Genomic DNA, 14,642 nt, shown 5'->3' with positions numbered 1-14,642 from the left:
TGCAGACTGTGCTGCCAAGAAGGGGCACGTTGCTCTCTCATCTGTCCAGATGTCTGTCTGCTGTTTCCCACCGCCTCTTGTCTTAGTTCTTAGGAGGCCACGGTGCCCCTCAACTGGTTACTCCCTGCCATGCATGGCCTGTACATGCCAAGATTGAGCCCCCTGTGTGGGTAGATGGGCAGGAACACAGGATGTCAGTGTCCACCATGACCCAGAAGCATGATGTCCCATGTGCCAGGACCAGTCACCACAGAGGGCAAAGGGCTAAGGAGTGCTGGGCTCTGGGAAGGGGTAGAGGCCCTGCAAGGACTATAGGCAGAGAAGAACCGGCAAAGAGAGCCTGAGGAACTGGGACCCTCCTGCTGGCCTTTCTCTCTGCAGTCCTAGAGGATCCCCTCAGTGTCCCCTACCCGCACTCGAGAGTTACAGAGGCAGCAGCAGGTGGGAAGGCAGCAGCTGGGAGGCAGCAGGTCCAGGCTATCTCACAGCAAACAGTGGCTGTAATTAAACAACAATGGCTGGACAGCTTCCAGCAGGGCGCCATTCCCAACCATGTGGGTTTCAGAGCGGTTTCCCCAGGGGTCCTGGTGGAGATTATGGCTGTGTCCATCTCCAGGACAGAGAACCGGAGAGCCCACCACGGCTGACAAGGGCAGGGTCGGCTTCAGCCCCCACCGGTAATCAAGGTCCCGGTTCCAAGCCCACCCACCCAGTCACCGCTTTGGACCCCCGCCAGGTGACAACCACGGGGTAAGGCCCCGCCCAGTCGACGAGACCACGCCCATTCCAGCACACGGCCCCGCCCCTGTGTTCTAGCCCCTCCTTCGCGGGGGAGGGAAAGACCCTGCGCTCAGCCCCGCCCCCCTGCCCAGCTCACCCCGATGCCTATTTCCCCGCCCTCCTCGTGTAGACCCCGCTTGGGGGGTGGCGGGACCTGCGGGCCCTGGCGCCCCCAGGAGACCCCGAGGCGCGCGGGCAGAGCCTGGGGGAGAAGGGGCTCTGTCGCCGGGTCCGGGCGGCCCCTACAAAGCGCACTCGCTGCCCCCGGGTACGGGCAGCACCTGGGTGGGTCCCCGCCGGCACGCGGGCGGGCGGGACCGCTGTTTGCTCTGGGGGCCGGGCCGGAGTAGGCGGTTCTCCGCAAAGAGCGGATCCGGGTGGGCCCGGCGGCCCGAAGCGGTCAGGTGCCCCGACGTCCCGAGCCCGGGGCCTTGCCCTCGCCATGGCCGAGCGGCGCGAGGGCCTGGGGCTCCGCCTGGTCCGTCGCCTGGCCGGGCTAGGGGTGCGCCGGGGGAAGCGGACCCCGGAGGAGGCCAGAGCCCGGGATAGGTGAGGGATGGAGGAGGGCGCGTGGGTGCTCTCGCGCGTGTGTGTGTGTAGCTGTCTGTCTGTCGGAGAGTGTAGTAGATATTAAAATACGCGTATGTGAGATGTGAGTGTCTCGGAGCATAAAAATGTGTCGATTTTGGATGTGTAAATGCGAAGACGGCCTTTATAAAGTCCCTGTGCTCTTTGGAAACTTTAAAACACCTTTTGCAATTTCCTTAAGTCAGGCTGCTTTAGCTTGACCTCCCTCCCATCTAGCCGCCTGCAGACAATTTCTTTACGGAGGAGAGTAAAGGCGATGCATGACTCCTTCCGCCTGTGTGGACTTTGATTCCCACATAACAGGCCAGTTCCCTCTGGTCTTCCTGAGCCTCTGTTAGGAGTGTGACCAGCTCCTGAGTTGTCTTGGGCGGCACTGCACTTGCCCTTGTTGCCATGGCGAGGTTTTCCCTGTCATCCCAGGTCGCAATAGCAATCAGCCTCTCTTTGCCACTTGCTTAGTGCCTCACTTGAATGATCTCATTTAATCCTTACAGCAGCTCCATGAGACAGGTGTTCAGTGTGATTCAGACGTGGAAATGGAGGTTCAGAGAGGCAAAGCGCCCTGTCCACCACACGACTGGGGAGTGGCGGGGCTGGAGGACAAGCTTGGGCAGTCTGACTCCAGAGCTCACATCCTGAAGCCCCGGCTGCTCTGTTGCCTTGAGAGACTGAAGGCCTGCAAGCCAGGGGGCCAGAGTCTGTCCTAGCCTCGCTGCCACTGGCCATGTGACTCGGAACAAATGACTTCTCTCCGAGCCCCTTTGCTGGCAGCTGATGTTTGAATGGGAGGAAAAAGGGGCTGTGTATGGCTAGGAGCTGGAATCGAGGACCCCAGTAGTTCCTGGGCCTATATCCCAGAAGAGGGTAGGGTGTTTGTGTATCTGTACAGTTCAGTTACCCAGCAATTTGTTCTGATCTTATCATGACACAACTGTTTTCAGCTCACCTTGGGAGGAATGGGGGCGTGGTGGAGGCAGAGTGAGGGGAAGGGTTTGTACTGCTCTCTCACCCCAAAGAGAGAGGGGAGGGGCAGGGAGGGCCTAGCACCCTATGCTGGGAAGCCTGAGTGAGCTGGGGGGGTGGTGCCCACACCCTGCTAGTGCCATGCCCTACCCCGCTGGAAGACACGCCCTCTCCCTTTACCCTGCCTGGCAGAAACCTGCCCTATAGGCCCAGGTGGCTCTGCCCCTCCCTTTCCCCACTTGAGAGGAGGTGGGGTTGGGGCGTGGGTGATTCAGCGGTGTGGAGGGCAGGGGAGGGACTGCGGAGGCTCCTGCAGTAGCATGATGACACATCCCATGTATGCACTTGGATTCAGTTCTCACAGTTGTGAGAATGGGACTGAGGCACAAGCCTCCGATTCCTGCTAGTTTCCCGGGGTGGGGGTCAGAGTGCATGGAGGAGGCAGCCAGCAGCCAAGGCACATCCTCATCTTGCCCCCCATTCATGTGGTGATGTCCAACCAGCCTTCGGAGTAGGATGGTCCTAGTGTCTTACTCCCAAGGCTCATTAGTCATGTGATTCTAGGCTTCACCTCTCTGGCCTCCGTTTCCTTACCTGAAAAATGGGGCACTAATATCCACCTCTTAGGGTTATTGTGAGGCTTAAGGGAGATCATGTAGGCACAATACGCAGTGCTAAGCCTGGCATAGGGAGTGCTTCAGCAAATGGCGAGCTTTTGAATTACAGGACACTGTCGCTTTTCTGTATTCTGGCCCTGATACAGGCCTAGTCCCCACTTTTCTCCAAGCCCAGCCCTCTTTCTCTGTCTCTGGGGGTGGAGTGGACAGTTGAGGAAGGGAGCAGAGAGGAGGCTGCTGTACAAGCTTCCCCTTTCCCCAGATTTCAGGAGCTCATCCAGGCTGTGGGCTCTGAGAGAAGTGAGAGAGGCTGCTGGGTCAAGCCTTGGGGTGGGAGAGGAGAAGGCTACCTCACTCCCTTCTCCCTGTGCTTCCTTTTCAGGCCCTGGGGTGGCCAGAGTTGCCCTGACCTGGCCCAAGGCCAGGGCAGCACTAACAATGTCAGCCTCAAGGTAGGAGAGAAGGCAAAGGGGAGGCCAGGAAGGGGTTGGTGGGGGAGGGGCAGGCCCTGAGAACCTTGACTCATAAGTCAGGCAACTGGGGTTCTCTAATCCTCCCTTTGTCACTTATTCACTGGGTGAACCAGGGCAGATCACTCCTCACCTCTGAACCTCAGTTTCTCCATCTGCAAAATGGGAACAATAATGCCTCTCAGGGCTGCTGTGAGACAGGAGGTAATGGATGTAGAACATGCAGCATGGGGTCTAGATGCTCAGGAAACATGGGCTTCCTAATGCCGGGCCCCAGGGAGGCATGTAGGGTCTCCGCCTGTTCCCAGGACCCCCTTTTCCACACTTCCTGCTTTAGCTTGACCTCCCTCCCATCTTTTGTCCTTTTAACCCACTTCCTGGCATGGACCCCCCAGGGGTGATGCTGGGCCAGTGACTTAACCTTCTGGCCACAGTTTTCCCGTCTGAGCCATGGATTGGGCTGCACGGGGTGTCCTCCACTTGGAGTTGGCTCAAGCAGCCGTGTGTCTCTCTGTGGTCCTGAATACCATTAGTAATTACTCACATGTAATTGAGTACTCGTTATGTGCCGGTGCTCTGCATAGATTATCTCATGAAATCTTCACAGCACTCCCAGGAAGCGGGTACTGTTATTATCATGCCAATTTTACACATGGGGAAACTGAGATGCAAGAGGTACTGCAGCTAGGAATTGCAGAGCTAGGATTCAAGCCCGGGGTGCCTCGCTCCAGGCCCCCACAGGAATCATTGTCCTCTTCTGTCTCTTGAGGTGTTCAGCCCCTGGTGAATGAAAGGCTGCACCTATTTCACAGATGAATAAATGGAGACATTTGGGATCAAGGGTCCCTGCTAGAAGGAATTTTGACCCAGACTTGGCTCCTCTGTTGTCAGAGCATAAATACCTCCTTGAAAACTGGGTTTTGGGGTGGTGGGGGGGACAAAGGAGGCAGTGTCCTTATGGGTCTGGGATCCTGGGCCCTTTCCCCTCACCCCCACAGCCAGACTTGGCCCCAGGGGAAACAGCAGACACAGGTCAGGTGTGTCCCATTTTCAGGGGAACCCTCTTCCCTGACTCCCTCATGTCCCAGGTACATCTCTATCCCAGGTGGGCCTGGGGATCTCAGGTGGAGGGTCCTGGGGAGGTGGCTGCAGGCAGAGGCCATGGGCGCTTGAGGCAGGCATGCCCACGAGCCCCTAATCCCCAGGGCAGCTGGGGAAGCAGCAGCTGACCTGAGAGTTGGGCCCTTGTGTGTGACTTTATTCATGTCCGTGTCTTCTCTGGATCTCATTCCTCACCGTGGAATGGGAGGCATGAGTTGAGTGGGGAAGGGTCTTCCCGGAGCTCTGCCCCTTTGGCCCAGCTCTCATGGCCCTGGCCACCTCCCCTAGGACAGCTCTGCTTCTCCGGTGCAAGGAGGGCAGTCGGGGTGAGGAGGTGTCTGGAGGGCAGGGGAAGATGCTGTCACCAGGCCTCTGCTTCCCCTCAGACCCAAGCCCAGAGCCGCTCAGAATGGGACCTTCAGGAAGGGAGCCGAGGTTCCTGGCTTTGGAAGCGACGACACAGCTCAGGAGGGCTCGCTCAGCCCCTGGGGCGCCTCCAGAGGCCAGCTGTGGGTAGTGCCTCAGACATGGCCAACTATCCCTCCATGGAGCTGGAGAGCCCAGCACTGGCAGCAGACCCCGCTGGTCCCAGGCACCCCTCATGCCCGGTGCCAGTGCCTGGGCATTTGGGACAGGAAACCCCAGACTGCACTTGCCTGCAACCCTCATACATGGCCCCAGAGGTCCCTCTGAATCCTGAGCCACCCAGCACCGTGGAAGACATGCCGCCCCGCCCAGCATCCTTTCCCAAGGCAGAAGGGGCAAAGGGCAAGCCTGCCACCCCAGGGCCAGCACTGCCAGAGCCAGTCCAGATCCTACCTGAGCGAACCTCTGCCAGGAAGACCCGCTACCACATCACTGTCATCCTGCAGGGGCGTGGGCTGACACCTGGGGAGGAGGGTGGGGAGCCCAAACCGGCCCAACCAGCTCTTCACCCCTTCTGCCCTGAGGAATTCAGGGCCTGGCTGGATCCTCCCCAGGGGCCCCGCCCCATCACGGGGTGCCCAATTGACCCGCCCCAGGAGCCCCAGCTAAGAGCCCCACGGCATCAGAAGAGCACGGTCAAGCAGCAGGAGATCCAGGCCCACTGGTCACCTGGGTCCCAACACACACGGTGAGTACAGGTCTGTCCCTATGTGGGGCGGCCGTGGGAGGAAAAACTAGCCTGGCTGCCCTTTTTGGGGTCTCTGCCTCACCTCCAGACTTCTTCAACTCCAGGCCCATTCATTCAGCTCCCTGAGCATGAGCTGAAACTGCCATCCCCTCCCCACTCACCTTGCCTTCCTCTCCCTCCCCTCACCCACAGCCTACCTCCTGAACCCACTGCTGCTCTCCTCCCCCCTCCATCTGAGGGGGGGAGATCCTTCATGAAGAGGCTGGGAGAGTGGTCACCTTCCCCTCAGCAACACCTACCACTCCCTGCTTCTGTTCAGGCGACCACAGAACCCACCTGGGAATAGGCACTAGCCAAGGTGCTGGGTGTCCTGGGGCAAATTGCTTAACCTCTCTGGTCCCTGAGTTGTCCAGTAGATTTGGTAGCTGGAGATGAGGTAGTTACAGGATCATGCTTTGAACTCCAGAGAGACACAGGCTGCCGAAATAGCAGGGATGCTTATTAATAACACCTCAGTCGCAGCAATAATTACCTACCAGGCTCTGTGTCAGCGGCCACAGGAACGGGCACTGAGATTCCCAAGCCTCGATTTTTATGTGTTTGGAAATGATTCTCCCAAATCTGCTTGGTGGGCTCAGAGGTGAAAGAGTGGGTTCCCTAAAACTCACCTGAGCAGGGGTGAATATGGCCCTGGGGCACTGGGTCTCACACGGGGCTCTGAGAAGTTCCTAATGTGGTGGCGGCTGTCATTTATGGTTTGTTTTCTAAGCATAATCCTGTTTCATCCTCACAACAGCCCCGTGGAGTAGGACTGTTCCTGCTCCACACCCCCATGCCCTGATTACAATAGGAAACTAAGGCTCAGAGAGGTTCTACCACTTGCTCAAAGTTCACTAGAAAGTGAGGGGCCTGAATTTGAATGCGGTGCCTGTGCTCTAATCATTGCTCTATCCTGCCTCTCACAGAGGCCTCGTTGGCCCTGTGCAGACGAGGGAAGGTTGAGTGTGGTTGCTGTGCGGATTCCAGGGTTTTCTCTGACCCTGTGGAGGTAGATCTGGCGGCATTGTGCCGGGATGTCCCGGCCTCTGGATGGGAGGCAGGTAACTGGTCCTGCGGCAAGGACGAGGGAGATGGGGGAGCATGGCTGGCTCAGATCTGCTCGGTGACCCAGCGGGGGAGAGGGCTGCCGAGTGAGGGAAGAGGTGGAGGAGTAGGCCTTGGAGAGAGGACAGAAGCAATAGGTTTAGCTGAGGGGGCTGGGGCCTTACCTGCTACTCCCCGGCTATTTCGGGTCCAGGTGGATAATGACAGACTCTGGCGGGAGGCTTGGGTTCCCTTAGAGAGGAGGAAGCGGACCTCCAGGGACATCCTCCTCCCATGTCCCCAGGGTTTCTGGGGCAGGATTGGCAAATATAGGGGTGGGGAGGCAGGACACAGTTGGGACTGCAAGTGGGAATGCCTATGCATTCAAGGTTGTGTGTCTGTGTTTGACCGTAGGCTGTGAATGGACTGTGTGTGTGCATTATGAATGTGTGCTTGTGCCATCGTGTCTGTGACTGGTGTGTTGCTGTGTCTCTTGAGTGTTTGTAGCTCTGACTGTGTGTTTGACTGTGTGTGTAAGTCAGCATACTAGTAAGTGTCTGTGTTTTTGTGCCTGTGCTACTCCCTGGGTCTGTGCCGGTGGCTGGCTGCGTGTCAGTGTGTGCCGGTGTGACGCAGCATGTGTTTGTGGGATGTGGGCCTGTAGACTGGTTTGGCCTAGTTTGGGGGTGACTCACAGTTAAGCGGGGAGAATCCAGGACTTGTTGGGTTAGACAAGGCTCTTTCCCACACTCCCCTCCGCCCCTTCCTCAGCCTCTCCCTTCTCAGCCCCACACCTTGTGTGGGGGTCACAGGTTACCCTGCCAACAAATTCACTTCTGAGATGGGATCCTGGAGAAGAGAGGGAACGGGCACTTCTGCTGGGCTGGGTCATTGAGGTGTGTCTTCAAAGCAAGGACAAAGAGGGGAGCTATATGCAGGCAGATTCCAGCATAGTGTGAGGAACATTCTAGCAGTCCTGGCTGTCCGGGGATTGGTCAGGTCAACTGTCAGATGGTGACCTCCCTCTCCCTAGAGGTGTGCAGGCAGAAGCGAATGACCGCATGCTTGTGGAATGAGTGTCTATCAGGGGTGTTGTCCAGGGGCTGGGCTGGGGTGAGAGAGGCATTGCATTCTGATTATTGGGAGGTCACTGACAATATCTAATTTGACTATCAATGGCTTCCTGTGAACCGGATTTCCTGTTGCTTTGCCAAAGCCTATGGGGCCTTCCAAATGTGGTTCCTGTTTTTATGGTAATTTGTTGACCCCTGGACTCCCTGGACTCTTCATGGGAAAGTTGGCTTTGGATGAACGGAATCAGGGACGAGGGCAGTGATGGCGAACCTTTTGAGCTCAGCGTGTCAGCATTTTGAAAAACCCTAACTGAACTCTGGTGCCGTGTCACATATAGAAGTTTTTTGATCTTTGCAACCATAGTAAAACAAAGACTTATATTTTTGATATTTATTTTATATATTTAAATGCCATTTAACAAAGAAAAATCAACCAAAAAAGTGAGTTCGTGTGTCGCCCCTGACACGCGTGTCATAGGTTCGCCATCACTGGACTAGGGCATCCCCTAGCACTTAGCATTGAATGAATGAATAAGTGAATGAGTGAATGAGCAAATAAATGACTTAGAACCCTGGCTTTGCCCCTTACTATTAATGCCATTAGGGACAGGGAATCTCAGCAAATAGCAGTTGCTATTATTGTTTTTCAGAAATGACTCAGGGTGAAGCTCCATGTGGGGGAAATCCCAGCAAGAACAGGGGTTCTGTTAGAAGAAAAGGGGCTCCTTAGTGAGAACGGGGGAGAGGGCCAGGGCCTCAGTGAAGGGCTAGGAATCCAGGGCCTAGGGTGTCTGATTGTGTCCTGCTCTCAGGAATTCTGCCTGGGGAAAGGATTGGGACTCCATCTCAGCCCACCACCTTTCCCATACACAAGGCTTTTCTGGGGCCACTCAGACCCTGTCTCGGGCCAGGCCACATGCTGTCATAGCTACCAGCGGTCCCTGAGTCAGGCCAGGCTTCCCTAGGCCTCAGCCCCTTTCATCTCTGCCCCTCATAAAACCTGAGTCACTGCTGGGGCCACAGGGCAGGGTCAAAGTTCTAGGTTCCACCAGCTTAGTAGAGAGGAAGATAGAGATGGGGGAGGGAAGCTGGGGGCATGGGTCCATTTCTGGTCTTAACTTCCTTTATAGTGGTCTAAGGGATGCCTAGTGAAGGGGAGGAGCGGACCCGAAGACAGGTTGGGCCTGAGGCTGGGGATGAACAGGTTGACTTCACTGGTCCTTGGGGCCTGAGAATAGGATTGCCCTGGTCAGCTGCCCTGGTCAGCTGCCCTGGTCAGCGTGACTTAGAAGTCAGAGTGGAGGCTGGATGGCCCCTCCAGGCCTGCTGTAACCCCCTTTAAAAGCACATTTCCAAACCATTGCATCTCAATTGGCCAGGTAAGTACATTAGAGAGTTTTGTATGGTGATTAAGCACCCAGGGCTGGCATTCAAGACTTGCCTCTGCTACTGTGTAACTCTGGGCAAGTTTCTTAACCCTCGTGAACGTTCCTCCTGCCCTCATCTGCTAAATGGGAATGTTTGCTCATAATTTATTAATACCGTACTCCTTAGGAGTTATCAAGTGCATGGAGTTCTTTTGAGGATTCCATAAGGCAATGGACGTAAAGGAGTTAGCAAGCTGTTTGGCACGGAGTAAGCCCTCAGCAGATGGCTGTTGTTGCTGTCACTATTAAAACAGGTTCACCAGAGAGTTCCTAGGGAGCTTAGAAGTCTCCTCAGACAGTTGTTATAATCACCCCCTATTTAATAAAGGAGGTAATGGAGACCCAGAGATCAAGGAGGTTCAGAGAAGAAATAAGACCTTAAAAGAGGGAAGGTAAGAGGTGCTCTGCGGGAGAGGACCGCAAGCACAGCTGGATGTGCTCAGAGCCTTGGCCTCAGGGCCAGGAGGGAAGATGCCTAGACATGGGCTTAGCTACGACTTCAAACCCCGGCTTGCAATTTTGCAGGAGCATCAACCTGGGCCAGTCACTCCTCTTCTCTGACCCTTGGTTTCTTCATTTGTATGATGGAGGAAACACTCATAGAGGAGAACATTGAGGGAAAGTGCATGCAAGTCCAAGTGCTGGGTCCCAAGGAATTTCCCTAAGACCCACAGATGTACCCAGAAGGTCACGCTGCATGCTGGTGCGAGTACACACATGCACACCTGCTAGTGTTTGCTCACAGTTCTCTCAGGGGACACCCCGAAGTTTGTGAGCCAGCATTTTAGTTTATAAGATGAGTTTTTGTTCTTTTTCTCTTATTTTATCCTGACAATAACCCTATGAAGCACATACTCTTATTTTATAACACTAGAGGCCTGCCGAAACCGGTTTGGCTCAGTGGATAGAGCCTCAGCCTGCGGACTGAAAGGTCCCAGGTTCGATTCCGGTCAAGGGCATGTACCTGGGTTGCAGGCACATCCCCAGTAGGAGATGTGCAGGAGGCAGCTGATCGATGTTTCTCTCTCATCGATGTTTCTAACTCTCTATCTCTCTCCCTTCCTCTCTGTAAAAAATCAATAAAATATATTTAAAAAAAAAAAATAACACTAGAGGCCTGATGCATGAAATTCGTGCAAGAGTAGGCCTTCCTTCTCCCGGCTGCCGGTACCGGCTTCCCTCTGGCACCCGGGACCAGGGCTTCCCTCTCAACCTCAGCTTCGTCTGGAAGGACATCTGGTCTGATTAGCATATTACACTTTTATTATTATAGATTTTGTGGCTTGGAGCCCTGATGCCTGAAGGGGAAGAGTGGCCACTTAGGTGATCTAGCTAGTGAGTGGCAGAGTCAGGGGAAACCCAGCTCTGCTCAAGGCCAAAGTCTCCCTTCCCTTCCCTTCCCTTCCCTTCCCTTCCCTTCCCTTCCCTTCCCTTCCCTTCCCTTCCCTTCCCTTCCCTTCCCTTCCCTTCTTCCCTTCCCTTCCCTTCCCTTCCCTGGCAGGAACAGGGTCAGAACAATTGCCTAGTTTTTAGCTTTCTGGTTTTCCAGTTTGGGGCTCCTGGAGGACTAGAGTCCCAGCCCCATCCATAGACCAGTGGGTCAGACCATATGCCTTTCTCTCCATCCAGGCTCAGGCCACAGCTTCACCCATGGAAGGACAGTGGTATAGGGGATCACCTGAAAGTGGGGAGAGGGCTGAGAGCATTATGCCCATTTTACAGATGAAGAAACAAAGGTCCAAAAGGTCACATGACTTGCCTGAGGGTACCCACCCTGATCTTGGCAGAGGTAGTTATTCTGTACTACAGGGAGCCACCCGCACACCCTTGACCCTGTTTCTCTTTTTCCTGGCACCATCTTCAGGGAGCTGGGCCACAGGGAGCCAAGGACACTTCAGGACAGATTGCTGGGGCCCAGCATGGAGGAGGCAGGTGGGCCCCCAGCTCGGGCCGAGGCCCGGGTGGTGAGTGCCAGGCTGACATGGCGACAGCGGCCCCCTGCCAAGGAAGAGGTGAGGCATCACTTTCACAAGGTGTCCCTGGTGTCGGAGGCCCGGATGGAAGCCCCCCAGGAGATGTTTGAGTACAGCCCCCGTGGAGACAAAGTCAATGGCTTCGCTGCGAGGAGAGAAGAGACTGTGAATCATCAAGCCCCCCCGGTTGGGGCTGGTTCCAAGAGCTGCCAGAGCCATGGGCCCATCTTTTCCAAGAAGTACACACTGCCCCCCAAGGAGAAAAGGCTGGTGAGGAGGCTGAAAGAGGCTGTGGACCAGTGTGATGGCAGCTCCCAAGACCCTAGGACTGAGCCACCACGCCTGGGAGCCATGGCCAGGACGGAGCTCTTGGTGCCCCTGCCGGGGCCCCGTGAGCCGAGCCCCCACCCATGTATGAACCGTGAGGAGCGGCAGGTGACACGCACTGTGCGGACCACTGTGGTGGTAGGCGGGCATGTGGACCGAAGGGTGACCAGCTCTGTGACCTTGGAGCCAGTGCTCCCGGGCGAGGTCCTGCCAAGGGGCCGCAATGCTGTCCGGGCAGTGGTGGTGGGCCACAGGCCTGAGGGCTCGCCCAGCCGCAGTCAGGCCCTGGAGCTGCTCAGTAGCCGGCTTCCCAGGCCCAGGGCTTCTGTGTCAAGGAGTCCAGGTCTGGGCAGTACAGAGGGCACAGCCCTGGGGCAGCTGCCTGCGATGGGGACAACAGAGCCAAAAGGCAGATCTGCCCTGGCCCCTGTAGGCATCCCTGAGGGTGCTCATCCACCTCAGAACCAAGAGGTCCCTGCAGCCCATCCAGACCCAGACCAGGGCCAAGCTCTGGATGCCAAGGCCCATAAGGTCCCAAGGGTGCAGGGAGCCTCCAACCCCACCCAGCTCCCTCTCCACATCTCTCAGGGCCAGGCATTAGTACCCTCTTCTCCCAGAATCCAGATCCATACCCCCTCCCCTGGCCTAGACCACCTTCCTGAGCAGCCTGTGATGCCCACTCACCCCAGGGCCCAGCCTGCTCTGGATCCCAGGGGACCCCAGGCCCTGCCCTCTGTAAAAAGGGAAGAGCTCACAGATACCCCTGCTGCCACCATCATGCCCAGGGTAAGGAGTGAGGTTGTTACGGTCCCTGGAGAACCCCCATCTCCTACAAGAAGAAAGGCTGTCTCTAGTCCAGACAATCTTTCTGCTCCATCTTCCCCAAGGAATAAGGTTGTTCAGGACCCTGAAAATGTCCCTATCTTCTCCCTCACCCAGAAAGACATAGTACAGGGCCCTGATGTTCCTGCGGACCCCTCCCCCACCCAGAAAGAGGTTGTGCAGGCTCCTAGTGCTCCCGCTGCCGCATCACCCGAACCAACCAAGGTTGTCCAGGGCCCGGAAGACAGGCCTAGCACCCAAAAGGAGGTTGTCCAGGGTAGTGAAGGCAGCTTTGGCGCTTCCCTCACCAAGGAAGAGCCTGCTCAGGGACTGATTGCTCCTGCTATCCCATCCCCCCAGGAGGATAAGGCTGTCCAGGGCTCTGAAGGGAGCCCCGCCTCATCTCCCACCCAAAAAAAGGTTGTCCAGGGTCCTGCTGTTCTCGCTGCTCCCTCCTCCTCAGTGGGCAAGGTGCTCCCCAGCCCAGGAGGCCCCGCTGCCCCAGAGCCAATGGAAGCAGAGGCCAGCCAAGAGCCCCGGCTTATCCCGGGCTCCACTGAAGACAAGATGCTCCCGGAGCCATCGAGGGAGGAGGAGGAGCTGGTCCTGGCGGCCGACCTGGAGATGTTCCTGGACACCCTGCGGAGCATGGAGCCCCCCGAGATCCTCCGCACCCACCGGCTGCCACGAGCCCCCCGCTCCTCCTACCTGGCCATGTACGCCACGCTGCCTCCGATCGAGGAGGACCAGCCCAGGCCTTGGGTGCTGGGACCCAGCCCCCAGGAGGTGCCAGCACTGGAAGAAAAGGAGGAAGAGGAGGAGGAGGAGGAGGAGGAGGAGGAGGAGGAGGAGGAGGAGGAGCAGCCAGAGAACCCCTACCTGAGTGATGATGAGAAGCTCCAGCGCAGGCAGGAGAAAGCTGGGCCCGGGCCCTCCTGGGACTTCCTCCCTGCCAGGCCCCCCCAGGCCTCTTACTCGCCTCTGGAGATGATGAAGAAGCATGTCACAGATGCCAAGGGCTCCCAGCCGGAGCCAGGGCCAGAGCGGCAGGCGGGCACGAGGCCCACCTCCCGCCTTGAAGGCAGTCTTTTCTTTGGGGGTAGGGTGTCTGCCACCAAGGAGGCCCCCACCTCGGAATCACTAGGCACAAAACTATCCGCTCTGCCTCCCCATGGGGCACCAGGGCTCAGAAAGGTGCCAGGACAGCCGCCCCTGCTCTACAGTGACAGGTCGCCGCCAGAGAAGCCCCCGTGCGCCAGGCCCCCTGAGGGCTGGGTGAGTGAGGCCGTGGGTGGCCAGGGAGGGTGCCAGGCCTCACCAGGGTTTGGATGGCATGAGGACCATGGTACTGGGAGGCAGAGTCTTCAGATGCAGAAGTTTGGGCCTGAGGTATGGCTTGGTGTGATCCTGTGCAAGCCACGTCTCTCTGGGCCTCGGTTTCCTTGTCCAAACAGAGGAGGTCTGCACGGTCGATTCCAAAGACCTTAATGGCTCCAATCTCTTGGAAGCCGGAGAAGGGGAGTGATAGGGGGCCAGCTCCCGGACAGGGTGGGTTGGGACAAGTGTGGTGCCCTCTGTGGGGGTGGAGGCTAACAGGGAGGATGTGGGATGCCTGGGATGGCAGGTGGTGGGAGGCAGTAAGCAGGCAACCTATTAGACTTCTTATCACTGCCTCCCTTCCAGAGCCCGGCATCGAAGACCCAGGGCAAGCTGAACACCAGGCCAGGAAAGGTAGGGGGTGGAGGGCAAGTGTGTGGGCGGGGCAGCAGGAGGCCGGAGCTCAAATCAGAGCCTGAGGACCCCCCTCTGCGTTTTGTCCAGGTGGTCCTCTTCTCAGAGCCCGGCTGCCAAGGCAGCAGCAGGGAGGTTTGGGAAGACATTGCTGATGCCTCCAGCTGGGCCCACGTGGCCTCCATAAGAGTGGTCCGAGGCTGGTGAGTGCAGAGTGCTGGGAACCTGGGGCAGCAAGCACAGCGAGAAGTGCCCAGCCAACCTGGCAGAACCCCCCTGAGCTACCCAGAGGTGCTGCCTTGTGGGTACATCCTCTCCAACCCAGTGACCCTGGGTCTCTGTGCCCACAGCTGGGTGCTGTATGAAGAGCCAGAGTTCCGGGGCCGGAAGCTGGTCCTGCCTGAAGGAGATGTGGAACTCAGAGCCGCGGGGCCCGCGTGGAGTGTCCACGGCATCGGCTCCCTCAGGAGAGTCGTCCGGGTGAGCGGGCTGGGGTTGGGAGCCAGATGTTGCCCTGTCCCCCTGGGCCCCGGGCTGGGCCGTGAGGAGGGAGTTGGAATCTCAGGAACAGAG

The 14,642-nt window shown here is 57.3% G+C and overlaps 1 protein-coding gene and 1 long non-coding RNA gene across 7 annotated transcripts in view; one reads left to right on the top strand and one right to left on the bottom strand.

Moving 5' to 3' along the window:
* Positions 1-1,400: 1,400 nt before the first annotated feature.
* Positions 1,401-7,073, bottom strand: LOC118676065. The gene is made up of 5 exons (XR_004974027.1): positions 6,902-7,073; positions 5,970-6,110; positions 5,339-5,407; positions 4,649-4,857; positions 1,401-4,219 (listed from the first exon to the last, which is right to left on the bottom strand). It is a non-coding gene; the product is annotated as an uncharacterized LOC118676065 (long non-coding RNA).
* Positions 5,487-14,642, top strand: part of CRYBG2 (crystallin beta-gamma domain containing 2) — a 24,629-nt gene continuing 15,473 nt past the window's right edge. For all 6 annotated transcript variants that reach the window (XM_036349367.1, XM_036349368.1, XM_036349366.1 and 3 more), the window contains exons 1-5: positions 5,487-5,633; positions 11,081-13,613; positions 14,022-14,069; positions 14,160-14,272; positions 14,420-14,549. In XM_036349367.1, the coding sequence (XP_036205260.1) occupies positions 11,136-13,613; positions 14,022-14,069; positions 14,160-14,272; positions 14,420-14,549 (2,769 nt within the window). In that variant the 5' untranslated portion in view covers positions 5,487-5,633; positions 11,081-11,135. The remainder of the gene's footprint in view (positions 5,634-11,080; positions 13,614-14,021; positions 14,070-14,159; positions 14,273-14,419; positions 14,550-14,642) is intronic.

Source organism: Myotis myotis, unplaced genomic scaffold (assembly GCF_014108235.1).
Source record: "Myotis myotis isolate mMyoMyo1 unplaced genomic scaffold, mMyoMyo1.p scaffold_m19_p_2, whole genome shotgun sequence".
Classification (NCBI taxonomy): domain Eukaryota; kingdom Metazoa; phylum Chordata; class Mammalia; order Chiroptera; family Vespertilionidae; genus Myotis; species Myotis myotis.
The sequence above is the reverse complement of the archived record's forward strand: the minus strand, read 5'-3'. Positions and strand labels throughout refer to the sequence as shown.